Consider the following 26,934-nt stretch of genomic DNA (forward strand, 5'->3'; position numbering starts at 1 on the left):
CTAATAAACTGTAGTGTCATCTTGTGCCACCCCCAATAAACAAGCAAACAGAACATTTTATGACTCTCAAAAACATCCAGTAAAACGGGATCGCTCGTAGCACTAAAGACTCATGTGTGATGACTAAAATATTCCTGGGAAAGCTTTACGTCGGAATAGGGGGATAATGAGTCGTAGCGTGGCTCTGGGGGAAGTGGGCTGGCGTATTCTGGAGCGGGCGGGGGGCGAGGATTCATAAAACAGAAGGAGAAGCGCCCACCAGCAGTACAACTTACAAGCGAGAGTTCCGTGCATAGAGATTAGAAAACACTGAATTTGCTGTAGGCTACATCACAACACAAGTGCGCTGCAGATCATTTTACTTATTTTTAAGATATTTTACCACGGATAGGCACTGATATATGTGTATGCATTTCTTTTCTCAGTACCTGTAGGCTTGCATTACTGGAAAGCATCACTCCGGCGCCTAGGCTGAGCGAGCAAGCGGCAATACAAGGAGATCGCTTTTCCCGGCGCTGGATGAACATTTTGGAGAAACGTTTCTTTCATGCTAATTCCACCCCCCGCCCTTCATTGTTTTCAGCATAGGTTGTCGTTTTGTTAAAACGCGAGCTTAAGAGTCTGCTGTTTTTAATTGCCACATTTTGTTGTTGGATTTCAACCGAGGCAGACGTAAAACTTTTTAATGCAAAACTTCATGTATGAGAAGACGATGGCACCAGAGACCAGAAACGGAGGAAACGCAACATTAAATAATAATAACGGCATAGACAACAGCAAGAGGAAACTGCTCGTCTTTCTAGATCTCTTCTGTTTGTTTTTAGGTGAGTTGTTTTGAGAGTTTAAACATTCTGCGATGCCGTCTTAGGCGCGGCATATTCTTAAAATGTGTGTATATAATTTTAAAAAAGTGAGGCACGCATTCATTAAAACAATCTTTGAAATGACCTGAGCAAAAGAAGACTATTGACATCTTTCAGAATGAATGCGGATTTATGAAGGTAAATTTACGTATGGAGTGTTTTTAAGCAAAACTTTCCAAAGATGTATTTTCACTTTAATTATTAATATAAACCCATCAAGTTCAGCTGTTTAAAAACGTGAGCAATAATTAAAACCATAAAAAGACTTTTGCATGGTTTTTGTCTGCATTTGATAGTTCTTCGCATTTAATTAGTCTACTTGAAGTCCATAATATTATCAGTATAAACAGCTGTATCCTCGCCGTTTAATTTTTCTTATCTTACTGACAGTACTAGCGGTCAAACACAGTAGATATATGGTAGGCAAGTATCTAATGATATGTACAATTTGTAAACAACGAGAAGCCCTCCATCTGTTTCTCAGGCACTCGGTCCGACTTGATAAAGCGCGCTGTGCGCCAGTCCTGTGTTCTTATACAGCAGAGACACGACTTGCTTAATTGTGCAAAAGGTGACGCTGTAAGTCACGGATTACGCTGCTTGTTTATATATCAAAAGTAAGAAATTGTAGCAGCAGTTGGACTCGGGATACAGTTTTAAAATGTGCTTATTTCATTAAAAAAAAGCTCTGTTTTCACTCGCGTGTATTTGGAAACTGGATTTTTCTCCCCCCATTGGACTTTTCCGTCTCTAGTTTGCCTTAAAAATTCCTGTTCTGCATTTTTGCTGTTTATATTAAGCTGGTATAAATAGAAAGGACACGTCTCATTTTAAACAGTAGTTTTCACTGAGGGTTTACTGCAAGCTGCTGTAAATTAGCTATACTTGCACGTTATGCCATTAACAGTAGCAGAGTAATAGCTGTGGGGAGATTTGTAAGCAAGTAAGACTGATCTCTCTTTAAAAAAATCTATCTGCTGGCCCCCCAGCCACCATAGACCCAAGACTGACACTTATATGAGGGGGAAATGCAAGCCTTTGTCTTGACTGTTTATGAGGGATTTCCATCTCGCTGCATCTTGTGCCATCGGTTCAGTCTCCCCCCCCCCCGGGTGGCTGTGTCTCCCTGCCACTTGCTTCAGTCTGTGTCACGTATAATGGGTACATAATGAGTATGTGGGATACCTTTTGGGCTCCAAGTAGGGGCTGTCTAAATTCTAAACAATATATCCCTACATTATTGCTGAAGGTATGGTTCTGTGGCTAACAAATGGCCCCCACAGGGGTTTTGTGTGGGTGTTGTCAGGACCTGTTAAGTGTGAGTAGTCAAAGAATCGCAGAAGATGCATTAATGGATGACTTTGGGGTTTACTGTTACCTAAATCCTTTAATTTGATTGGGTTTTTGTTTTCTGTAGGGGGGGGGGTGCGTTTGCAGAGGCAATCGGGTACACTGTCAGAATAAAGCCGGCAGCCCTGGTATAGTTTTGTTCCTCTAGGTTCCCCGCAGTGGTACAACAATGTTCCCCAGAGTCCATTTCTGCACCTTAAATTAGATTAGAAGGTCCATTTACCTACAGCTGGCAGACCCTTAAGGGTATAGTCCCAGTGACAGGTAATTATGCCCTCAGGGGTGCAAATTGGTCCTTTTTTTCTGACAGTGTAACTCTAATAATATCACACATTCCTGACGGTTAAACCGCTCCCCAGGAATCTGTCAAAAAAGCATCCGTTTGTACAATCTGTCGACTGGCCTTTTGTGCAAGTTGTCTTTAGAAGCACTTGGTAGAATTAGCAGAAATTACTTTTTGATGTTAGATGGCATGATATCTTGGGATTGTCTGTGTTCGTCAAAACCGTAGCTGGTCGTATGCTGGCAATGAGAGGTGATGTGGTTGGTATAGGTGAGTAAAATAATTAGGACTTCAGGTCGAAAATTTACTGCTGCACTGCTGGTGTCTTTCAGAGCCGGAGCTCTCATAACATTAGCTTCAGGTGGAATGTGACCAAGCTTGCCGTCCCATCACGGCGGTCTCCACCTGTGTTTCTCTCCCCATGGCTTTTCCACTCTTCAGTCCAGCAAATGACTCAATCTGAGATTCTTATCCCATTGCCTTCTGGGATATTTTGGAGAAGTGATCATTTTCTCCACATTTGCATGACAATTGTGCCCTCCGAGGTTCACGAGTTTGTGGAGTGAGATTAACGGGCTGGCGGCACGCACCGATGAATGTAATAGCTGGTTCTTACACTAAGATCCGCCATGCAAGATTGTCCTTGGTCTGTGGCGGCGTTTTATGACAGAACTCTTTGCTGTTGACCCTGACATCAGTTTTCTGCGGGGAAAAAAAAGTGAAACTTTATCTTCATCTCTTTATACTTGGAAAACACCGGGAAACCGACCTGTTATTTTGCCGAAGCGCTGCCAAGTGTCTGGAATGATCTTGTGTTGCCCTGTTCTTGAAGTGCAATGCTTCCAGGATCTGTCCCGTTCTACACAGACTCGTGGCATTGACGTAAACTTGTCACTAGTGTTTGGGGGAGGGAAATAGTGGAAGGTGCAGAGCTCCCCGCCCCCCTGGAACTCAGAGAGAACCCAATCAGAGCTGAGCAGTCTACAGGTGCGTTGAGATGTCTGCGCTTCCATCTACTCGGTTAATAGCCCACGGCTCTTGTTTTGAGCAGCTGGTTTGTAGACGTCATGACCAAACCTAGTAGAATGACCCTGATGATTATCATTGAAACCATATGTTTTGGTCTGTCTGCAGTCTGCAATATGGTCCACAGAGGTGTTTACATGCTATACCAAATTGTTATAATTTAAACCACTTAAGTTCCTAAGTTCAGCTAAGTAGTTCTGTGAAATGGTGAGGCAGTGGTTAACCTGGATTAAGCGTACCATGTAAACATTCATGTTGGTCCTGTTGAATTAAATGTATGATCCTCCAGGTTTTACAGAATTCCTGTCTTGGTTGGGTGGTGTGGGTTTGACTCACCTTGTCAGTCCACCTCATAACCTGCACGCCGACGGGACGTTCTCCTTAGCGCCTTTGCAGATCTCGCTGGGGCGGCGGCTCGTAAACCAGAGATTGCTGCTCTGGTTAATTACAGCAGTCACCCCCAAAAGCCCAACCTGCAATTTTCTGGAGAGGCACGGCCACAGAATACCGGACGGTTCCCCTGAAAGGCGCACCACCGCCTGACCACCGCGTGCCGGTGTGTCAGTGGTCCGATGGCACTCCTTCAGAAATGCATGTTAAATATTCCCGTCGAGCTTTCGGAGTCCGACAGCAGTCCCCTGGTAGCCTGTCTCTCAGTTATATGCCCTTATTGGCTGTTTTTAAGCAGGCTGCCTGGCATCTTATCTCCTCCAGCTCAACTCCGTATATAACCTACACACCACCCTAAGCAGCACCTGAGTAGGGGTTAGACGCCTGCTACTTTCTCTTAAAGCCCTTCTGTTTATTTGACATGCACTTCGTTGAGGCCTATTCAGTTCATAACTTTGGTGTATTTTTATACCACCACAGACCCCAGGTCACTATCTGCTGTATTATTGACGTAGTTAATTGACATGCCCCAGAATGAATGTAACTGCCTGGCCAGCCTGACGTCACGCTGGGATGCCTCGGTCAGTCCGCCAGCACTAGTGCTTTGGCACTGCAGAGCCCTCCGCTACAGTAATCGACGGCAGCGCCCTGTACTTCGCTTTACATGTCCCCTTTTTTCAGGCCCAGCCTTATAGCCTGGAAACAAAGTCACCAAGCAAACAAAACTAAGGATGTTTATCCCCAAAGACCCACAGAATACGTGGTTCCGTCGTGGGGACCTTGAATTTCGTCACACGGTTTCACGTCTGTTTTTTGTTTTTCTGGGTGGTTTTGGGGCGACGTCGCCTTCAGAGCGTCTGCAGCCGTGTCAAGCGGCGTGGCAGTGGGGAGTCTCCCTTTCCTTAGTGGTCCTAAGGGCAAAGCAGACTGGCCAGCTCTCTCCCCATTTAACCATTTCAGTAGTTAACGGTTGAGTGGTTCACTTCTTGAATTCAAAGCAGGCTCCGGCCCCCTCCGGCCCCCTCCGATCCCTGCTCCTCGCAACTGGATTCCAATAAATCCGAAAGAAGATTGAAGCCAGATGAATCTCGACGCCTGTGCTAGGAACGTGTCTGGCTGTGGTGGAGAACATGGTGTTAGGAGAGGATCACTAAGGGGTTAGTGTGTGCATGTGTGTGTGTGTTAAACCTTAACGCCAAACTTGTTGTTGATTTCAGGTCAAGTTAGCACAAAGTCGCCATTGTTGTCTGTGTGCTGACACTTCAGGATCCCCAGCGAGCTTCTTGATGCGGAGTTGCTTTAATAATTACTTGATTATCCTCTCCCCCCTTTTTGGGGGACTGGGAGGGGGTGCTCTCCAACTTCTACAATCAAACCAAGATGCCCAGTTTAACTGTGCATAAAAAGCAGCTCTACCAGAACTGTTCCAGCAGAATTACGCATTCAGAGGCACGAAAAAGCGAGTGAAATGTTTTCAAAGGAAGCGTAGACTCCGCCCCCGGCTGGCTGGGCAAAGCCGCCTCTGGGCATGGCACCCCAAAAGTTAGCTGTCTCTTTCAGTGAGTCAGCCTTGGCACAGGCGGCAAAGCAGGGCCAGCCTTATAATTATTTATGATGAAGACAATGTTTCTTGACTGTGTGGGGGGTGTGGGATTTCTGCAAAGGAATGACGTGCAGATGATTTGGAGGATGATCATGGTGGAGGGCTGGGTTTGGATTATGCCATGAAAGCATTCTTGATAGCTCATTTGATGAGGTTGCATGTTTGTAGGCAAAGCCATGTATATATGAGACTTTCTAAATACACAAAACACCTTATGCAGGGGGGAGGGGGGGCTGACGTCCTGGTCACAAGCTCAATGCTGGAAATCACTCCACAACTTCGTGAATCGGAATCAAAGGGTTTTGCTGCTTATGGCCTTGAGAAGCAGAGTATTTCAACTTTGGGCATTATTTTGATTAACAGTGCAGGCGTGTTTTTCAGTACTTTTGCCCCTTCTTCATACCCCCAGATCGCCAAAGGACAGGCTCTGAGCTCAGCTAGAAAGTATCAGTTAGTGGGTTTGGCAGCAGCGGGGGATTGGGGGGGGGGGGGTTCTGTCAGTGGGGAAAGCACAGACGGGGGCCTGTTAGGGTACCGCTCCTGCCCCCCTGGCTGCTGATAATCCCAGTTTGACAATGTGTCCACACCTGGCGATGTCTCACACACCTGCCAACTGCACGACTGACCAGCCATGTTCCGGCGAAGGTGATGTTCTTTGGACCCACCTGGGACGTGTTGTTCTCCAAGCACACACACCATTGGAAGCCAGAGGGAGATCCCTAAGTAACTTTACTTCCCAGGTAAACATGCTGGGGCAGAGGGGGGCAAGCGGGGTGGGGGGGGGCTGCACGCCACTACCCTAATAAATGAGGCTGCGATGAAGCACCAGCCGTCTTCGCTTCCTTGGTAACGGCCATGTGATGCCAACACAGCTGCTGCTTGTTGCTATTTTCTTTCTAATTTCCAACTCCCCCCCCCCCCCCCCAAAGAGAGAGGTGGAACCACGCATTGTACATCACCCTAAAATCTCCTGTCCCTGCCTTTTCTCCAGAAGACCTCCATCACATGTTGAAATAGCTCATTAAAACCTCCTTTTTTTGCCCAAAGACAGAGTAGTAAGCCATCACATTTTCCACCTTTCACCGCTGCCCTGTTCCCTCCCTGTGCTTCTGGGTATGTCACCCCTCTCGTTTCCGGGCCTGTCCACATAAAAGTAGCAGACAATGTTAAAGGCTGCAGGGTTGGCCACCCTTGGCATGTCTTTAAGAGCCTTCCTCTGGGTTTAGTAGACCTCTGTTCTAATGCACCGATCACCTGTGGTGAGTGTGTAGTAATGGGTCCAAAATATGACCATAGAAACATCCCACAGACGTCGTACTGTAAATGCACATCAGTCGTCATTGGCTCTTCAGACCAAAAAAGTGTGTGCAAGAAGATATATGAGAACTCTCCTCGTAAAACTGCTTTTGCTCCGTGCCACGTAGACGGAAGGTGCCAGACTCAGGCGGATTGACGTTCCTGCAGAGTTGTTTGAAATGGTTAGCCTGCTAACCATAAATCCTGGAGTCGTGGAAGGGTCCTGTGGGAGAGCACGTGGAGTTTTCTGCAGGAGTAGATATGGTTTTCCATGTGGCTACTAGCAGATGATTTACAAGCCCTTGATTCTTCTGAAAGCAGAGGTAGCCTGGGGAGTAGTTTCTAGGCTGGAGCTCCTCTCCTCATCCAGACTCAGACCTTGGGTTGTACTCTACACTATAGAGTTTCAGCTCAAACCCTGTACTCCCCTGCTACCCCACCCCTACCTGCTCCTGCCAGGTATGCCAAAGCCTGAAAGTTTGGTGGACCAGTGACATGATCTGGTGGTGCAGAATGGGATTATGTTGCAAATCCACCAACAATGTCTGTAGGGTATTCTAAACTCATTGGAACTACCCTATTAATTTTCTCCTGCATTGGTACAGCATACTGAACCCCTCTTACTTTAGAATTCCCAAAACCTCAACACACCCCGGATGATAAAAGACACCTGAAATCCGTAATCTTGCTGTGGTTTGCCATTCTGAGTTAAAGTCTGTGTATCATAGGTTTGCTTAGCATGGTGGTGGGACGGGGGCCCGGTCGGGGGGGGGATTTTTGTATTTTGTATGTGCGCCCCCCCAAATGAGGCCCAGTCGATAGTATTTGGCGTCTTATCGTTTGACTGACTTTCAACGGCACGTAACGGGTCGATTGCCAGCGACAGCGGGGGGAGTCTGTGCTGTTTCAGCAGAGAGCTGTGTGCCGCGATCAGATAAGTGCAGCGGACGCTTGTTGTTCACGCCTGCAGCAGTGCAGCCCAGTCGTTTTCCATTATGGCTTCAGCGGAAGGCTAGTCGGTGAAGCAGTACTGATGACCTCTTGATATAAACTCTGCGGCCTTGGGCTGGGCCAGTCGCGTGCTGATCTTCTTCCCGCGAGCCTGAAGCAGGTCATCAAATTAGTTGGCTCGAAGAATCAGGTGTGTATGTTGAGGGACAGAACAAAAGTGTGGGCAGGCTTGGGGGTCGAGGCTTGGATGCTGTAGTTTTGAGTAATCGCACATTCCCACGCTCCCCCCCCCCCCATACACCCAGTCATTCACTTCTGCGAAAAATGCCATTTGTGGCAAGTTTTTGTCCTCAGAGCAACGCATGCTCCCCTCCCCCACACCACAAAGGAACTGGTTGTTTCCCCCCCCATTGGCTAAGGAGGGTCTGAAATGGAGGCATCCCAACATTCCAAGGTGCTCTCCTGGCAATGGCATAGAGAACAGAACAATGTTGCCTCGGCCTAGCGCTGGAGGACCTGTTGTGCATAGAAGGACTTTTGTAAACATGTGGTCATGGTCTGTAGAGGCAGGCGAAGCATTACCCAGCAGGCCAAGCACTACCCAGAAACCCTACTTCTCAAAACGTCCACTGAGGCTTTATCTTAGACCTTGCCTATTCTGTTGTTCACAGACCCTAGGAATGTTGTCATTCTCCATGTTCCTCGAAGAGTCAAGGTCCAGTTATTATTATTTATTTTTTTTGATGCTGTGAATCGATTCTGTTCATAGTCTAAATTCCCCCTAATTGGCTTTTACGTAGTTAGCTGGATAAAAACACCCAACTGGCAGCTCTTGCATATGCCTAAAGCATTTAGGGGGCATTCATTAGCATCATAATCTGTCACCGTGGGTTGGCCGTGTGTGAACAGAATCTCAGACGATGAGCTTTGGCTGTTAGGGGTTTACTTTTGTGTAACTCTAATGAGAAGTTTTGATTTTGAATTTTGAAAGTATGTGTAAAGGACAATGGGGCCACAGATGCTTGACCGGTTTAAGGAAAATGGAAAAAAATTGGTTTGCCTATATTATTTTTATGTTATATTTGGAAATCTTAGACCTGCATTGGGGTTGGCTTTCTGATATTATCTAGCAGTTCATGTTTTCTTTTCTTGGCTGGAGGGATAAAAAAAGTTTGTGTGGTTTAGGTTGTGCTGAAAAAAAACAAAATGTAACTAACATCATTCCTGCATTTACTATTTACTATTCAGATTTTTTCTCGGAAATGTTTCCCTTGTCTTTTCTTGGCTTATTCTTCAGTTTGCTGGGTAAGAACTATAATTTAAAAAAAAAATGCAAGCACACAAGTGACGTTTTCAGCTGAAAGAAGTTACTGTAGGTCACTGGATGAGAAGTCAGTTGTCATGTCTGGAAATGGCTTAGCTTCTGAGTGTTGCTGGGCTGACTAAACTTGGGGAAGAAAGAACAACATACTGAGACCCACGGAAAGTGCTGGGTTCTGTCTGCAGACGGATCCGCGCTGGAGGAGTCTGCTTTCCCTTTGACTGAGTGCAGTCTGATTGGATGGTGGCTGTTTGCTTAGTTAATTAGAATTATTCTTCCAATCTGGGATGTAGAGTGTCTGGAAGGTGAAGTGTGTGTGTGTGTGTGTATAGTCTTCTATAGTTTAATATATATTTCAAGCCTGGTCTGTCTACAAGAACTCCATTCATCCTTTTTCTAACTGCTTATCCTGGTCACGGTCTTAGGGAGCCCTGGAGTCTATCCCAGAATGCACAGGGAACAAGACAGGGGTACACTCTGAAATCCTCGAAATGAACTGAAGGACTTGAAATTAGTACTTCCTGATCAAAGCTCCAGTTAAAGGAATACTTTGTGGCTTTCTCTAAGCGGGTGAACGTGTATTTCTGCTGAGCTTAGCATTTATTTTGTAAGGCAATGTTTCCATTTCAATTGAGTAAAAGACTGAATCTCCACATGAAATGTGTAAGGCCCCTTCCGGTTAGAACCACAGGTAAGTACTTGAAGCAGGTGGGCTGATGCCAGTGTTGTCTGTCTGCGCAGTCATGCTCCCTTCCATCACGGTACACAACGCGGCTGTCCAGCCCTACCAGCGCGGCTTCTTCTGTGACGACGAGAGCATCAGATACCCCTTTAAAAGGAGTACCGTCCCTTCGCCCATCCTGCTGGCCACAGGCCTCATAGTGCCAGTCACCTCTGTAAGTTCTCCACAGTGCAGCAGAGTCAGGCAATGAGGGGCGGGGTCTTGGGGAAACCCCACCTTCGTTGTCTTTTTGTCTTCATGACATGGACTGGAACAGTTTTTGCCAATCCGGTCCTTGGGGACCCATAGTCGGTCCATGTTTTTGCTCCCTCCGATCTCCCTGCCAGACAGTCCACATATTTGCTACCTTCCTAGAGCTGGATACCAGCAAAAACATGGACTGTCTGGGGGTCCCCAAGGACCGGATTATGAAACACTGCTCTGGAAGATCCCAGCCGTGAAGAGTACATTACTCAGGGCACAGGAGAGTCCCTGAGATGACCCCCTCCCCCTCGTTGCCTGGCTGCCCTGCCCTGTGCCCCTTCTGTGTGCCCCCCATGTTCTTGTGTCCGTCACTGACCTGAAACCCTTTTCTTGTCCCCCCCGCCCCACGCCTGCTGTGGTGTTGCTGTAGCTGGCCTGCCTTTCCTGGTTATTGAGTCTAGCGCTGTCAAGCCCTACGAACGCGGCTTTTACTGCGACGACGAGTCCATCAAGTACCCATCCAAAAAGGAAGAAACCATAAATGACGCTGTGCTTTGCGCTGTGGGCATTGTCGTCGCCATCCTTTCTGTAAGTTCCTTTATCAGTACCTACCCAGCAAATGATGTCTGTGCTGTCCCGTCTGTGACCTGCCAACTGTGATCTGTTTATTTAGCTACGTCTGTCCCTCAGAAGCATTTAGGCACTAACTTCCATAGTGGTGCCATTAAATTCTGCTTGGCTGCTTCCCAGGTTGCCAACATCCCCAGCAGCACTGGGTGTCAAACAATTTTGGCTCCTTGTTTTAGCTGCATCTTCATCTAGAACTGCTAATTTAGCTAATGCGCTTTATCATATCTCGTTGTTGCTTCTTTCCGTCTCGCATGCTCTGTCTTATCATGGCATGACTCTGTCATATTTCTGAGATGTCAAAAGGGTAAACATGCCGGTTGACTTGTGCCATACCATTCCAACAACTGAATTCTGCTCTGGAGGAGAGAAGGAAGAAAAGACATGAACAGAGTTAGCTAGTTCTCATCATAGCACTCTGCTGTACGGCAGAGGTATCGTCGTGGGTCCAATCAGTTTTGCTTAGACTCTCCACCATGAGAATTGGACCGCCTGCATCTCCTCAGAGGTCACGTTTTTCCCTCGTTTGTCATTCCATTTTCTACAGTAATCTGTGGACATGTGGGATTCCATGTGGCTTCTACAGTTGGAAAGTTTCCAGAAACATATATTACAGTTGATGCCAGGACGCTGCAATTAGTTGGGACCATAGAATGTTCCAGTAAAGAGGCCTGTTCTGCATCTTGGTTCTGTTTCATTTTTTAAACCTATTGAGGTTTGTATGGCATTAACGAGCTTCTTACAAAGACACCTGACATCACGGTAGATATAGCCCCTGTCCTTAAAACACATTAAGATTGCAGTCTTGGTCCAAATGTACCCCAGAGCTGTTTTTCAGTTAATGGCTGTTTTCATTTTAGATAGGTGGCTCAGATTTTCCACTGTAAAAACAGCATTAATTGGTGCCACGAGCCCTCAGATTGTCAACATCTGCTCAAATCTCAAAGGCTTATCTCGTTAAGGAGTAGCGAAAAGCCAGGAGAGACCCTGACGGCGATCACGGTTAAACTTTTTGATGCTCTCGCACCGAGCTTTCGGCCCTCTGCTGAAATGTTTTGCAATTAGGAGCCAAGGGAGGGGCTTGGGGGGGGGGGGGGGACCCAAACGGAGCAGCTCTCCAGATGAAGGCCCACGTTCCAAGCTCAGCAGATCTGGTGATTAAAACCAGCTGCCTCCTTGGGCTCCTGCCGGGAAGGGTGGTGACGGGGGTGGGCGGTTGTGCTGAGTGCAGCTGTGGCCAATTATTGTTGATCCTTCCCACCCCACTCTGTTTATCCTGAAGTGGCACATCTTGCCCGCTGTGCCCACAGGGCAGGCCTTTGGTTCTCAAGTGTCAGACGGAGCAAGTGAGCATGGCTCATTCAGATGGACTCCGGATACGCAAACCCCATCCACCATGAATCAGCGGTACTTCTTGGGAATAGAGAAGCCAAGTTACACTTAAGTGGCTTAAGTGGGACGGCCCAGAGCCTCTAATCAGCAATGCCAATACCAACTGTGTGGACCTTCGAGACGTTGCGTGTCTAAGCTGTGGCATGCAGATGGGTCCACACTTCATGATCTTGGCTGTAAGCTGCTGGGAACAGACCGTCTGCTGCACTGCATAGCTATGGGGCTAACACCTCACCAACGGTCTCCACGCTCTTTAACACATTTTTAATCAAGTAATGAATAAACGTCTCATTTCACCACAAGCTAATGGTATTAATCCAGGCAAGACAGGCCATTAAACGTGCATGGTCATCCCTCATTTGTCTTCTAATCCACCCCCATGTGTTATGTGTGAAAGTCCTAAATCTCATGGTCACTAGAACTGCATCTTTGCCATCTGACCTTCAGATGGGCACAAGCTGGTACGTGGCCCCAGTACCCAAGAGATTCACCAAGAACTGACACTTTTGGGACCTTTCACTTACTGTCTCCTTGTTCCTTCTCAGATCATCATTGGGGAGTGGTACAGGATCCACTACCTGAACCAGGGCTCCAAGTCCTTTGTGGGCAACCCCTATATCTCCGCCCTGTACAAGCAAGTGGGCGTCTTCATCTTCGGCTGTGCTATTAGCCAGTCCTTCACGGACATCGCCAAGGTGTCGGTGGGCCGGTTGCGGCCACACTTCCTGGCCGTTTGCAGGCCGGACTTCTCCACAATCAACTGCTCCAGTGGCTATATAACTGTATATAGCTGCCAGGAGGAAGACAGTAAAGTGGTGCAGGAGGCCAGGTATGGTCCCCTGAAACCTCAGCGTGGATTTTTCTATGGCTGTCAAGTGTGCTTAAACCAATGCAAAAGATAAAAATACGTCAGATATTATAAAATATCTACCTACCTACATGCCTGTTCGTTGTTGAGATCACTTCAGCCAAGGACTGTAAAGAAGTACATATAAGCTAAAAACAGTACTGAAATGCAAGATCGGGAATATAATGTTTGTGTTCAGGGTTCAAATTAAGGGCTGATTAATTTAATCATTTGACTGCTGGTCATATATCGTCTCACCCAGTGTTGTAGAAATGGGGTCCAATATTAAGCTCACAAAGTGCTGATTGACAGTACAAAGGGCTGGGACTCGATGAAAGCCAGTGAGAAACATGAGATGAACATAACAGTTTTAATATCCTGTGTAGATATATGAACTGTTGCTCGGCACTGCCGATTTTCCATTAATTTTTGGATTTTTGTGGGTTTTTCCCCCCCCCCAGGAAATCGTTCTTTTCAGGCCACGCCTCCTTCTCGATGTACACCATGCTGTACTTGGCGGTGAGTAGCTCCTTCATCCCTCTTGCTCCCAGGCAGGGGTTTTTGTGGCTTATTTTAGTTTGGGCAGATAAATTCTACCTTGTTAACTGCGTGGGTTGCATATCAGAAGGTTTCACCTTTTGCTCTATCCTTTCTCTGGTTGTCGATCTGCAGCAGTTGCTGTGTGGACAGTATCCTGTCCAGATGTATCCAAATGACTACACATCTTCTAAAAAACCTTATCAAAACCTGCCACACTTCAGCTTGGCTGGGGTCCAAATGAAAGGCCTGCTTTTTTTATTGGGGTTCCCTGTTTCTGGGACACTGGCAGCAAGGTGACTAGCAGAAGGAACAGCAGGTGAACCCCACGAGATGTATGGTGACATCACTCTAAGGGTGGTCCGTGCCCTCGGACCATGAATTCCCAGCAAAGAATAATGACACATGTGCAGGCCTAGACACAAAAAGTTAGACAATTATATGGGAATGAAGGGTTGGATGAAATCGTTGACTCTCACTGTCTTGCTCAGTGAGCTGCAGGGAAGGGTGTCTTATTTCAAAAACAAGCTTTGTCTTGTAGGGACATCCACACAACTGCTGTGTCAGCGGAAGCTTTAAATTACAGTGCCTTCCAGGTGGCTGTTGATTCATTGATTCAGAACTTTTGGTAAATTATTTTTTTTCGTTTTTCGATCACCCAGTTTGGTCTTCAGAGTTCAAACCAGTATGCAGAAAACAACCATTTTCCGTGGCAGGATATTATGTCTGCCAGAACCAAAATGTTTTCTCCCGGGAATCACACCGAGATCCCGGGCATCCCCTCCCCTCCCCCCACCCACGGCGGACGTAGTCGGCTGTGGTGGTGGTGATGTCAGCATGTGTTGTGGCGGAGGAGGCTTCATACAGTGGGTATTTCCTAGCCTCGCCGTAACCTCCTTGCAGACTGCTTCTGGGTTTGGCTGCGGGTGCGTCCAGAAAACCCAGACCGCACGGCGACGGGGTGAGACCCAAGCCACCGACCCCTGGGCCGTCCGGCGTGCCATGGGAGACGCTTGAAAGTTAGGAGGGCCCATGCAGTGTGGCAGACTCACCCAGGAGGGGAAGGCAGTTTAACCTTTAAAAAATATTTTAAAATGTACTTTGGGTGACGAATGAATGCAGATGCCATCTCCAGCCAGTGGATTTTATTCCAGTGCTGCAGTGCTTGTTTTGGCTCAAACAGCAAATGGAAGATGAACTACAATATAGGGAATGAACATGAAGCTGTAATTTCGACTTTAATAACAGCTGACACTATAAAAGTGGCTGCTTCAGCATAACCATTAAGTTTATTTAATAAGGACTAGCTGGTGGCTGTGACCAGGTTTATCCCTGGAGACTGTTTGCCCATTCCAGGGCACAAGACAGCTCTTCCAGCACTGATTACCGGCCTGTTATCTGATTGCCTTCTTTCACATCTCCCTTTGAGAGCAGTGAGCGAGACATTCTTTCCTGATAGGGAAGTGCTGCAGAACAAAGGTTCTTAGCTGGGGTTGTAGGTGTCCCTTTATCTTCTGTCAGCGGGGGAGGGGGGGGGGGGGGGGGGCATAGGCTGGGTGGCCGAGCTGCAGAAGAGGGTCACACCCCAGTTGCCACTTTGAGCACTGCAGACGTAATGGCCGCGTCTGTTTTTGGCACCCGCACGGTATTTATTACCACTGTCAAGGCATCGTTACCCTCCCGCTGCCCTGTGTGGGGTCGTGTTGGAACAACTTCCTTAAGCCACCAGTAAAAGCTTGTGCTAACTGTGATACCACCTCCTTCACTGCCCTCACCCCGCAAAAAGGCGAGGGGGGACTATTTGCGGGATTGTTGAAAGGCTTTATAAACATTTAGTACATTTGTTTAAGCATGCATATATATATATATATATATATATACATATATATATATATATATATATATATACACACACACACACACACATATTATGCTTAAAATATATTGTGAAATTACATTTGTATGCCAGGTCTGTATATGTTTTAAATAATTGTTTTAAAATATACATTTTTAATAACATTTTTTTTTTTTAAATGGAACGAACCTGCTGGTTCCTTGGGAGTTCTGGCTCAGATTTTAATGACACCATCACCGTACCTCTTACTTGAGATGAGAAATGTAAAAAGGACCCAGTAACTAACAAAGTTCTCAAATCCCTGTAATCCCCCGGTCCCTGGAATACATACTTTTACCATCAGGTCTCGTGCAGTTTGCGCCTTGAGTTTCTTTATTGCCGGTAGCATCACCGGAAATGCGTCATGGGTGAATCCCGATACCGCGTATTTTAAAAATGGCCGTCCGGTAGCTAGCATTAGCCAAATCACTTACTAATGTGCTACGGTGCGACTACAAGCTAACGTTTGCTAAAAAAATAGGGTTGTCACCCGTCCAGGATTCTGGTCGTGAACAATTTCATTCTTGGACATGGAATATCCCTATTATTTTCCCCATCAAACAGACATAAACAAACCTTGCAGTATTTTTAGTCAGTGAGTGGATGTACAGGATTTTATGGCACTGAGGCGGCAACCCTGCTAGCAAACACGCCAAACGTTTCGCTAATGTATAATATTGTAAAAGACATCACGGACAGTCAGGTAGGCAGTGAATTTTCAGCCGTAGTTAAGCTTTATAACTCGCACTGTCGGTCGCCGTTTTAACGTTTCTCCCAACAGCTCTACGATCATGGTTGCGAACTTTGGTCAGCTGGCTGGCGTGAGATTTTCCAATTTGAGACAAGTCTGCACACGCATGCATACTCTTTTACATATATGCAACAGTTTTATTACCTTGTAAATAGTCTGTAGGGTTTGCAAACTATCCCAACGCTTTTGATGTAGCTAATGTTAGGTTTATAGTGGAATAATATAGATTTGCCGTAGGATTTCCTGCGTGAGAGTTGGCAACCCTGCAGGATGGCGCTACAATTATTTAACCCGAATGTTATCCGCTACAAGTAAATGGCCCGTTAAAAAAAATAATAATAATGTATACGTTTTACCATGTCACGGCACCGGAGACAGAGGTGTAGTAACATACTGATGTGAATGTCGTACAGCCGTGTCTCACCAGTGCCCTCTGTGTGTAAATACTGATAAAGGCACCGCGGATGAGGCGGCTTCGGGGAGAGCGGGACTCTCTCCCTTATCTGCCGGAAGAGAAGCCTGTAGCAACCGCCTTTGCATATAATAAAAATTGTGTGTGGAACCTACCAGCCAGGTCTCCAAATTGAAAAGATTATTTAGACATAATTTCATAAGCTCTAAATGCATCTTAAATGTTTTTAACAATGCATCTATCTATCTATGTATCTATCTATGTGTCTGTCATTTGTTTTGAGCCTAATGCAGAATTCTTAAGGATTTCCCACGACAGTGCTGACTTCTGCAAAATATGATCAGATATCCAAGTCAAGTAGCAATGGAGCCCACCTGATAGTTCAGTCTGTTTGAGGGTGGTCTTCTGCTGACCCATGACCCATCCTAGTTCTGGCCCATGACGAGTGCTTATAGTTTTTTGGGAAGGAGAATAAACAAGAATGTTGTGGCTTCTTGTGTGTCTTTGCTGTGGCCTCAGCTTGCCCGCCTTTGTCTCAAAAACAAAGTACTTAGGCGCTCTGTGTCGTATGCAAATCATATTGTGTCTGCCACGACAGGAATTTAAGGCATGAAAGAGCTGAGAATCTACACAGTATTTGTTTGTTTTGTGTTTATGGTCTCTGGTCTCTGTCACCGCACCACTAATCGTTGAAACCTTGGTAGATAACTATCTATTAGTCTGTTATTCCACCTTCTTGATTTTTTAAATTTTGGTGGTTTTTTTTAAATGCAAGAATATCACTTGCAGGAAATAATTTCTGTTTTCTGGTCTGTCATTCAAGCTCATTTCCTTCACTGTCGTAGGCCGCTGTTGGCTGAGGCAGTCCTGCCTTCTTAACACGCCGATAAACGTGCCGGTTGTACTCATCCTTGCTGTGTGTCTGCTCCCCCCCCAGTTCTACCTGCAGTCCCGCTTCACATGGCGCGGCGCCCGTCTCCTGAGGCCCCTCCTGCAGTTCACCCTTCTGATGATGGCCTTTTACACCGGCCTCTCCCGCGTGTCCGACCACAAGCACCACCCCACCGACGTCCTGGCGGGATTCGTTCAGGGGGCATTGGTGGCCTACTGCATTGTAAGTCTTTTTTTTTTTTAACTAAACTTCCCATGAATGTGGGTGGAGTTTATATTCTTCTTCGGGGAGGCTGGTGGAGTGAGGTGAACGTTGATCAGTTTGGTCAGTCTGTGAGGTACAGAACTAAATGCGTAGTTAACCATAATTGCATACACAAGCTTGATGTTTAAATCATTACATTTAACACCCCAATGAGCTTGATGAAAAATGTAGTCGTGAGGGTCACCGGATCTGATAACTACAAACTTAATGTTTAGCCAATATAATTTTAAAAAATTGTACCAATATCACTTACAAGCTTCACTGAAGCTTGGATTTCGCAAAGCCTGTATTTAGCTTATGGAAAAAGGTGGACGGCCCCTTTTCCACACGCCCTGCCTCTGTCCCCATGTCCTGCCAGCACGATGGGGAACGCTGTGGGGCCTGATTGTGATGATCTGTATCATTTTCTCGGTTGGCCGTCAGTGGGCTCAAATATCCAGCCTCTGCTTTTTACAAGTATCGCTCCATTATCTCAGTTGGTGGACGGGTCTTGCTGGAAATAAACAGAACTGCTGGTGTTTATTTAACAAAGCTGCACCGCACTGCTGCTGCCCAGAAGATTTCAAAATGAGGGAGACTCTTCTTGGATCATTTATTATTTCACAGAATTTGGAAAATCTACCAAAAACTTGCAAGCAAAGGTCCGCTTCAGGGGGTCTTGTGCTCTCTTGAACGTTTTATCACCTTCCCTCCTGTGGACTGACTTGCTGTGCGGAGAATCTGTCCAGAGACAAGTTCCAGCCAGTCATAAGACTATACGGAGCTCTCGATCGTTGCAAAAGAAAACACCCTACTGTATAGTCCTCAACATCTTTCATTGTGCTGATTGACATGTAATAGCCCCCCCCCCCTATTGTTCTTCGTGCCCCCCTGGTCTGAGCCTGGCCTTCACACTATCTGTCTGGCAGGCATTTACAAGTAACAAGTTTAATGAGCAATTATGGTTAAGAAAGCATGATTTGGGGACGTGGATTTTACTCTTTGCCGTTTTTCTTAATTTGTCCTTGGCTTCGAATGTAAAGGCCATCGCTGGTAGCCATAAAACCTTTGCTGTGGCTCTCTGTCCAGATGTCTGCCTATGTCTGCTGCTGCCTTCCCCGTGGAGTCATCTCTGTCTTGGGGAGTTCAGCCTCATCTGCAGCCTGCAATCTCCACCTTGACCAGGAAGTCGTACCCGTAGGTCAGCTTGGGGTATTCCGAGATTGCATCTGCTTCAGAGAGCAGTGTGTCCGTAGAGTACAGTGCAGACTTTCTGGTGGTACAGTGTAGGGGCGTGAGTTCCTCGGGTGCAAAAACTCGTATACCATTCCAGTGACTCAGACACGGCACCACCCAGCTGATGGAGGTCCTGTTGGCCTGTTTCATGTGTCACATCCTCTCTGAAGCACTTTAGCTCCATGCCCACCTCCCCGCTGGCCTCCGAGCGTGAGCCAGGCCTACATCTGCGAGTGCTTATGGCCTGCAATTAAAAAATGTTTAATATCCTCCAGTTCTGCGCTGGCTTTAAAGGAGAGCAGGCAGCCTGAGCTGGAACAGCGACACGAAGTGCGTTGCGTGATGTTCAGAGGTCGGGTCCACCTCCTTCTCAGGCTCCCAAGGGCCACGATTAGTGTTATTTATTGCATTTTGGGATTTTATGGTCAAACGCTGCAGCATGTAAACTGCCGCACAGGGGAGGAAGGGTGTCACGATGGTGTAAATAAGATTTATGAGAGTCCTCAGGTACAGTGGAAAAAGTTTAAACTTCCCTCTAAAAAGTCAGTATTTTCACACTCGATTCAAGACCGGGCTCATAATGGGTTTTGTCTTTGTGGTGCCAAAGCCTACTGAATTCCAAGTTCTGTGTGTTCAGGCAGATGTTCAGAGGGAAATTCACGTTTTGTTTTCGGCAGCCCTGCCTCACTGAAGGCCGGAGCTCGCGGGCGACATGTCTGTGTCCGCTGAGCGTATCCATGGTGACGCTGGGGGAGCAGCCATCACAATCGCATGCCGACGATTCGCCCGGTATAAGCGGGGGGGGGGGGGGTAGCGATGTGGTCATCGAGATAGGACCCCTTCAAGTGAGCCGTCTGACTTGGGGAGACAGCAGCTCCAGTCTCCCCACGATATACCATCTTAGAAGGACACCCCCCACTACCTGTCGAAGGTCCAGGCCCTGCCCCCGGACCTTCATCAGCCCGTTGATGATGACCGAGCCATCGCCTAGCTAGGTGGATGGCATCACTCATTTGAAGACATTCGGGAGGGCGAGCTTAATCTCTACCACCAAAGGCCAGTTCGGAAGAATAACTTTGGGGAATGTTCATTACTGGGGTGCCAGAGGTGGGGGAGACTAAGCAGGTTTAACATCTCGCCATTGAATACTTGGAAAATGCCTCCTGTTGTTTGTGGAACTGGAGGGCTCCTCTGCCCCCATCAAACGCAGTGTCACCGAGGTCTGAAGAACAGCACAGTGCAGAGGGCTCTATGCAGTGAGTGGCCGTGGGATCGGAGGCAATTTTACGGTGTAATTTCCGGCATTCTTATGAGTCAAACGCCGTAGAACTTGCCGTTTATAGAGACCAATGCGCCTGCCGTCCACGATGGCGCTCTGAAGTATATCAGGCCTGTCTGCTTTCGTCTGCGTGCCTTATTTTAGGTGGGGTGCTGGATGGGGTCCTGCTTGGAGACTCTGAGACCCACACTTCGTCCTGGGGAGTGTCTCACACTGATCCCCCCCCAGCCATTGCTGACCGTACGTTGTCGGCAACAAAGATCCAGGAAAGCCTGGTTTGCTGCTTGCGGCTCATGGAAGCTCCTTTAGCTGAGGTCGGAGGTTGAGTGCTACTCGGAGAGGGCAAGTCTTAAGCACAAAGACGTAATGTGAGCAAAAATGCCTCTCCTTTGTTACAGAATGGGAATCGCTTCAAGGCATGACAAGGTCTCCCAGTAAATAGCATGATGTAATTCCGTAGGGCAGACCCGCCTCTCACCGAGTCTGAGTCACACTGCGCTATGCTTGACATCTCTCTCTCCTTCCGTACAAGTGGATATTGTCTAAAGAATACTGCAACATTGATAACTGTTTTCCGACGGCTTCCCTGAAGCATCTTATGAATGTCAGTCGTGTACACGTCTCCCACTTCGGATCAAGTTGAAATCCTGTTTTTCATTCCTCAGTTAACAGCCCTCCGGAGGAACTGTGTCCAACAAAAGGACATGTTCCTTAAGGTTTGAAATGTGATCACTTGTTAGTGGAAGCGGGACTCGTCTTGACCCTCTGCAGTCGACAGGGGCCCTCTTTGGAAAGCAGTACCACTAGCACACACAGTTCTGTTCCAGAATGTTCCTGTTCCCTGTGCCGCTGCCCCTAGTGTACGCTGAAAAACAAGTGTGTCGCGGCACGCCATGGAGAGTCCGCTGGTCGGCTTTAAAAACATCTGGAAAATGACTAGAAGACACCCATCTTTCCAGTGTGCCAGAGTCGAATCAGTATTTCATTTAAAATGCATTAAAGTGCTTTGCCACATGCTGTTCACTTGCCAGTGTCCAGATCTCTAAGAGGAAGTTTCTGACAATGGCTGATTTTCAGAGTCCACATCCTTTTCACCACTTCCAGGTAAACCAGCCTCCATATCCTGCTTCACATCACTCAAGGCGCAGGAAAAGCTGCCCCCATCCCCCCCCATGAATGCCATTGACCTCACAGACTCTGCATGAGTCGAGTAGAACTTTCCAGCCTTCAGTAGCGTGACTCATTCTTGCATTTGGCCTTCCGCAGACCATGATGGGTGCCGCCAAGGGGTTTTGCCACAGTCATTTACTTGGCAGTGAGGAGCGATAAGATCTTCTCGGGGGGGGGGGGGGTCACTCATCAGCTGTCCATCTTGTTCTTGCTGCCTTTCGAGTGGAGGCCGACACTGATGCAGAAACGTGTCTCTTCCAGGTGTTCTATGTGTCCGACCTGTTCAAGGCCAAAGCTAAGAGCACCAGCATTCCGCCCCCTCCGGTGAAGAAGGAGCTGCTTCCCACGGCGGACATCATAGAGAGGAACAACCACCACAACATGGTGTGAGGGGGCGCCCAAGCACGGCCTGGAGCACGCATGAAGGAGAACGCCAACACACCTGTGACACATGACCAGCAAACTGCTGCTCTGATTTCTCATCTGACAGTAGAATGTAGGCAAGAGAGGCGGACATTTGACCCACCCCCACCCCACCCCCGTAGGAAATGTCTGTCCTTTCGTCTGTCATTTCAGCTAGAGCCCATTTCCAAAAAGGAGAGAGTGGGCAGACAAGGCCCGAGTCTCCTGATATTTGTGACTGTGGATTCGCAGAACAGGAACAATCTATGAATGAGCAAATGGATGGATGAATGAATGAAGGATGAATGGATGCATGAATGAATGGATGTCATGTTGGATGTGCAGCTGGCTCTCGTTCTCCTTTTGAGGCTCTTGTTTTTTGTTTCTCCTCATTCCCCCCCCCACCCCAATTCAGCCACGTTGGCCCTGTTATAACAACAAATTCCTAACTAATAGGAATGATATTCTTGTAAAATTATTATCACACAATGCACATATACAGGAATATTAACAGTGTAAAATAACTTATAGCACTATATCCGAACTCCGTAACCGTCGTCATCCCTTACAGCCTGAAATCAGTCGCTATAAAGTGTGTTGTTGATGATCTTAGGATGCTGAGACCTTGCTGTTTCTGCGAGGACCTGTGGGTAGGGACTGTGGGTAGAGTATGCATATTGCAACCTTTTTTAAAAGTATTATCTGGGACAGGTTGAGGGTATGACAGCCTGTAACCCCCCCCCCCAACAACTTTGCACCCACTGTATTGTATGTGTGGCTGTGCCATGCCTCCTCATACCATTGGGGGCTCAGTGCCGAGTGAAGCCACCCTTCCATATTGACTCTGGGTGACGAGGGGCACATTTTGGCCATTGACTGCCTCCTGCTGGTCGGGAGGGGGTCTTGCGTTGCCTCTCTTGGGGGGTCGTCAATCGTGCGGCCAGTATACCTCTGATTCGCCTCCGCTGCCTCATTGGTGTCGGGAGCTGGACAGAGTCTGGACCTCCATGACAGGATTCCCGTTCCGGGTCGGGGGTCAAGGACGTTGATCTTCATCTTATGTAGATAGTTATGAAGCAGAATGAAAAGAAAACTGTGGATTTTTAATGTTCTCCTTTGTGCGAACAGAAGTGAAACTCTTTTAAATGTCTGGTCATTGTTCTGGGATGTGTACATAATGTAACGTAAACCCTCCTGCCTTCCGTCCTGGCAGCGCACACTACACTCTCTCTCCGCCCGTTCACTGTATAGTCTGCTTCCCCCCCATCAGCCATGGCCCCTCTGTCACCTCTGAATAGATCAAACCAATTGTGAACTGGCCCATAAGCCTGATAAATGTCCACTATGAATGACCTGTGTTTATATTTACAACTACTGCTTGAAAAGCATCGACTGAACAACAGATTTTTATTCAGTGAAGTTAGATTTTTTTAATAGTACATTTTAATAAAGTTTTTAAAACTACATTTATGATTGTATTAAAATCACCTAGTATTTTTGTATGGTCTCTTTTTTGTACAAAAAAAAAGTATTAGCAATTTTTCTTTCTTGCAAAATAAAAATGAATAAAAAGCTTTTTATCAGTGCAGTTTCTCTCCTGTGTGTCATTTTTACACAAAATAAGCCGAATATTTTAAGTGGATGAAATTTCTCTTTCCTCTGTAAACAGAGTCGTTCTCATTCCTTCAGGCCAAAACAATACACATGGCCGAAACTATATGCATGCTTGCTAGACTGGTCTCTCTGGTGCCGTATCTGAAATTCCACAGGGGCCAGTATTTCTCCCCGGGGATGATGGAAGCGCGGTCAGTGACTGAGGGCCCGTGAACATTAACAATATTTATATTCCATCAGTGCCAGTAACGGCAGCTTGCGCTAATGTGTTTTTGGCTGTCTGTCCCTCTGAGTCGCTAAACAAAATGACTTTCGCAAAGCGAGCCCCTAACGGCACCCAATGCTCAGAAAGGATGCACATGTTAACTGCACGCGACATCCTTCCAGCTGCAGCCGCTTGATGTCTTGTGAAAGAGGGCGGAGTCACCTTCAACTGCACCCCAAACCCTCCAGGTCAGCTGGCTGCATTCATGTGCTTGGCTTTATGTATACATAAAAGTCCTATTGAAATGTGACACTCATTAAATACAAAAGTGTTCTCTGACATCTGAAAGGACATTAGGAGGCTTCCCCACATTGACTGACCAGAGAGAGAGAGCCTCTGGTTTTCCCAGGCATTTGCAGCTGGGTTGCGAAATAACTTGTAAAATCCCTCACACGGAACCCGAAGTGCCGTGAGCTCATTAGTAATTCGCTATTATCCGTAATTGACTTATTTACCAAAAATAACCAACCAGCACAGGGTCAGAGTGCGTCTGGAGCCTATCCCAGGAAACCCAGGGCATGGGACTTTCTGATAGGACGCCGCACAAGCAGAGGACCTCCAATTACACACAAGCTGTGTGCTTTTGGAGGGTGAGAGGAAATTCACAAAATGCAGGGAGGACATCGACATGCATATGGAGCAGACGTGGCATTTTTTCCCCAAACCCCAAACGTGAATGGTAGTAATGCTATCTGCTGAGCCAACATGCCAATCCTAATTATAATGCTAATAATTTTTTGCATGTTTCATATATATATACATATATATATATATAGAATATCAAAATACTTTCTGTCCTGGTATCATCTCTTGTTGAAATTCCAACCTTAATCACTTCATTAAATTAGTTTGCTAATTGGTTAATTGTAAGTTAGTAAAGCTGTAAGTCAAGCTCTTCCCAGCAAGGAAGTCGAAATGTATCTGAAGACCTGTGGGAGACTAGGTTGGGCTTTCATCAAGCCTGCTCTCAAATGCAGTGTGTTTGACGCTTGCCAGACGTGACACTGTTGCGCTTGGATGATAAGAGCTGATCAGGCCAGCGATGTCCTCAATGCCCCTGCAGGGACTCATTCAGGACCCACGTTCATTATGGGGACGTTTTGCATTCTCAGACTCCACTACCGTGAGGTTCTTTGAGAGATAAGCGTCAGCCTGTTGACAGCAGGTAGGTGTCCACACGGCTGCTTTTCCAGTCTGGCTTCTCTCCCAGTGTCAGCTGAAAAAGCTCAAAGCTTATGAGTGTTGTTTTAGAGTGTTGTTTTAGAGTGTCGAAATGTTCCGACAAGTGCCAAATCCAGGCTGCTATGGCCCAAAGTATAATTAACTAGATGCCTGGGTCTCAGACAAATGCATATAATTAGTTAATAGTTATTCACATGATCAAATACCAAGTGGGTTCCCAGAAGCAGCCTTATGGGCTTGCAAAGGTCCTCTAGACTGGTTTGACCATTGGCTGAATAAAACGGCCAGCTTTGCATGTGTCTCCTACGATCCACATCATTCAGTGTAACCTTTTCAGACGTATGGTATAAGTCAGGCAGGCTTGACACTGATGGACGCTGATGTTAAAAAAATTCGACCTTATAAATCACTTGGTACATAAAACCCCTCCATATTCTCACACTTCAGGCAACACTTTGCCATTGGTTGTAAAATTTGATATCCGTTGTGTTTGTCTTCTCAGAGCAGCATGATGTCGCTATATGGGGACTGCACGGCAATTTGCTAACTTGAACCGTAAGAAGTCTGGCTTCATAACTAACAACTTGCCCTTTTCATAATTTACACAGCTGGCTTAGATTCAGCAGCGTTCTCTGGGTGATGTCTCTGGCCCGGGGGTCTAGCTGTGGCTTTTCCTTGCAGATCCCAAACCGGCAACCTTGAGATGAAGCATCCATCTCCTAAAGCCTCCACCCACCTGTCTTCTATATGGAGGGAAAGGGACGTGTCCCCTGTTCCCAAGGTGAAGGGGAAATTCCTAACAGAGAAAACAGGACAAGAGGCTACTGTAGATTGGGTGGGGCCCTCCTGGCGGGCTGGTGGCAGGGTGGGAGTGAGGGTGGGGTTGCAGGAAAGGGGTCCAGAGGTTGGGGGTTCTCTCAGCTGCTTCCCTATGAAGGATGTGGTGAGGGGAGGGGAGGGGGGGGGGGGCACCTCGCTGCACTTCCTCGAGGGAAGCGGCCTGCATTCCAAGCCGGCTGCGGGAAATGGGGTGCAGAGATATTCCTCCCTAGAAAATTGTAATAGTCACAGGTAATAAACTCTGGCCTTTAAAGCAACACGTGTAGTATGAGACGGACATTCCTGGCGGTTAAAGGGTATGCGCGGAGGGGTGGCATTTCTGCTCAACTCCTTTAAGTGCTCTTTATTATGTGTGGGGGGGCAAATAATCCCAGAGGTTGGGCCTGGAGAATTTAGGATACTTGCAACGTGTACAATGGAGCTGTGATGTTTTTTTTTTTCTTTTGTTGAGTCGTACGTTCCCACGGGCGAAACAGCTACAAGACTGGCTCGCCAGGTCGATTGCGAGAGGTGTGTGTGTCTGGCTGACATTTTTATTGACGCTTTGCAAGCCCTGACTCTCCCTGGGGTCTGGAATCTCCTCGGGGAAGCGAGCGCCTGACGAGCCGGGATGTGTTTGTGCGGCAGCGTGTGGTCCGCCAGTCTGACTCGAGCCCAGGAACCGGCTGGGAATTGTGAAAGAGTCCGTTTTATCGAGCGGGAAATCCTCGTCTCATATGGGTTTTGCTGATTGAGGTCGGTGCTGTAAATCAGACGTTCTGGAACGTTCTGCTTCGCAGCTGCCGGCTGGGGTCTGCGGAAGATCAGCAGGCGACTGGCCGGGCAGTGTTTGCTGGGTTCACAGACGAAAGCACTCAGCCGTATGCTGGTCAGAGGTCAACGAGAAATGCGTCATCTTAATGCATGCCCTCAAAATCTTCCCGCCCTGTCTGCAGATGAAGGAAGCTGTGATGTGTATCTGTCCATCCCTCTTCTAAAGCTGCTTATCCAGTGCGGGGTGGCAGTGAAGACTCTAGCCTCTTCCTGGAAGCACAGGACAGCAGATGGGCTCCATAGCAGGACTGTTAAAGTGGCCCCTCACTTCAGAGGACGTCCAGACAAAACGAAGTCTAACACATCTGCAAGAACAACCTGTTGCACGATTAACAACACAGACCAGCACCGTGTTCATTCTGTGTCACTCCACAACCCTAGAGGGCGCAGAATGTTTTACCTGCAGCAGACCCACATACAGAGGGCAGATAAACATATTGTGGGGAGTGTGTGAGCCATTTTAATAAAGGGGATGACATCCTTTTTAAAGAAGTAGCTCTTTATTAACAGCCACTATTGGCCTAATACTA

General features: G+C 47.2%; 1 protein-coding gene across 2 annotated transcripts; it reads left to right on the top strand.

Annotated features, from left to right (window-relative positions):
• The first annotated feature begins 244 nt into the window (after window positions 1-244).
• Window positions 245-23,278, top strand: LOC111847598 (phospholipid phosphatase 3-like). Of its 2 annotated transcripts, none has more exons than XM_023818938.2 (6): window positions 245-824; window positions 9,825-9,979; window positions 12,573-12,856; window positions 13,336-13,393; window positions 17,406-17,582; window positions 21,550-23,278. In XM_023818938.2, exons 1-6 carry the CDS (start codon window positions 686-688, stop codon window positions 21,676-21,678), a joined length of 942 nt encoding a protein of 313 aa, XP_023674706.1. In that variant the 5' UTR covers window positions 245-685; the 3' UTR covers window positions 21,679-23,278. The 2 variants fall into 2 exon arrangements, with proteins under 2 accessions (XP_023674706.1, XP_023674705.1); XM_023818937.2 differs by lacking the exon at window positions 9,825-9,979 and adding an exon at window positions 10,439-10,596 and having other exon boundaries at window positions 246-824.
• Window positions 23,279-26,934: the final 3,656 nt, after the last annotated feature.

This window comes from Paramormyrops kingsleyae, chromosome 21 (genome assembly GCF_048594095.1).
Source record: "Paramormyrops kingsleyae isolate MSU_618 chromosome 21, PKINGS_0.4, whole genome shotgun sequence".
Classification (NCBI taxonomy): Eukaryota; Metazoa; Chordata; class Actinopteri; order Osteoglossiformes; family Mormyridae; genus Paramormyrops; species Paramormyrops kingsleyae.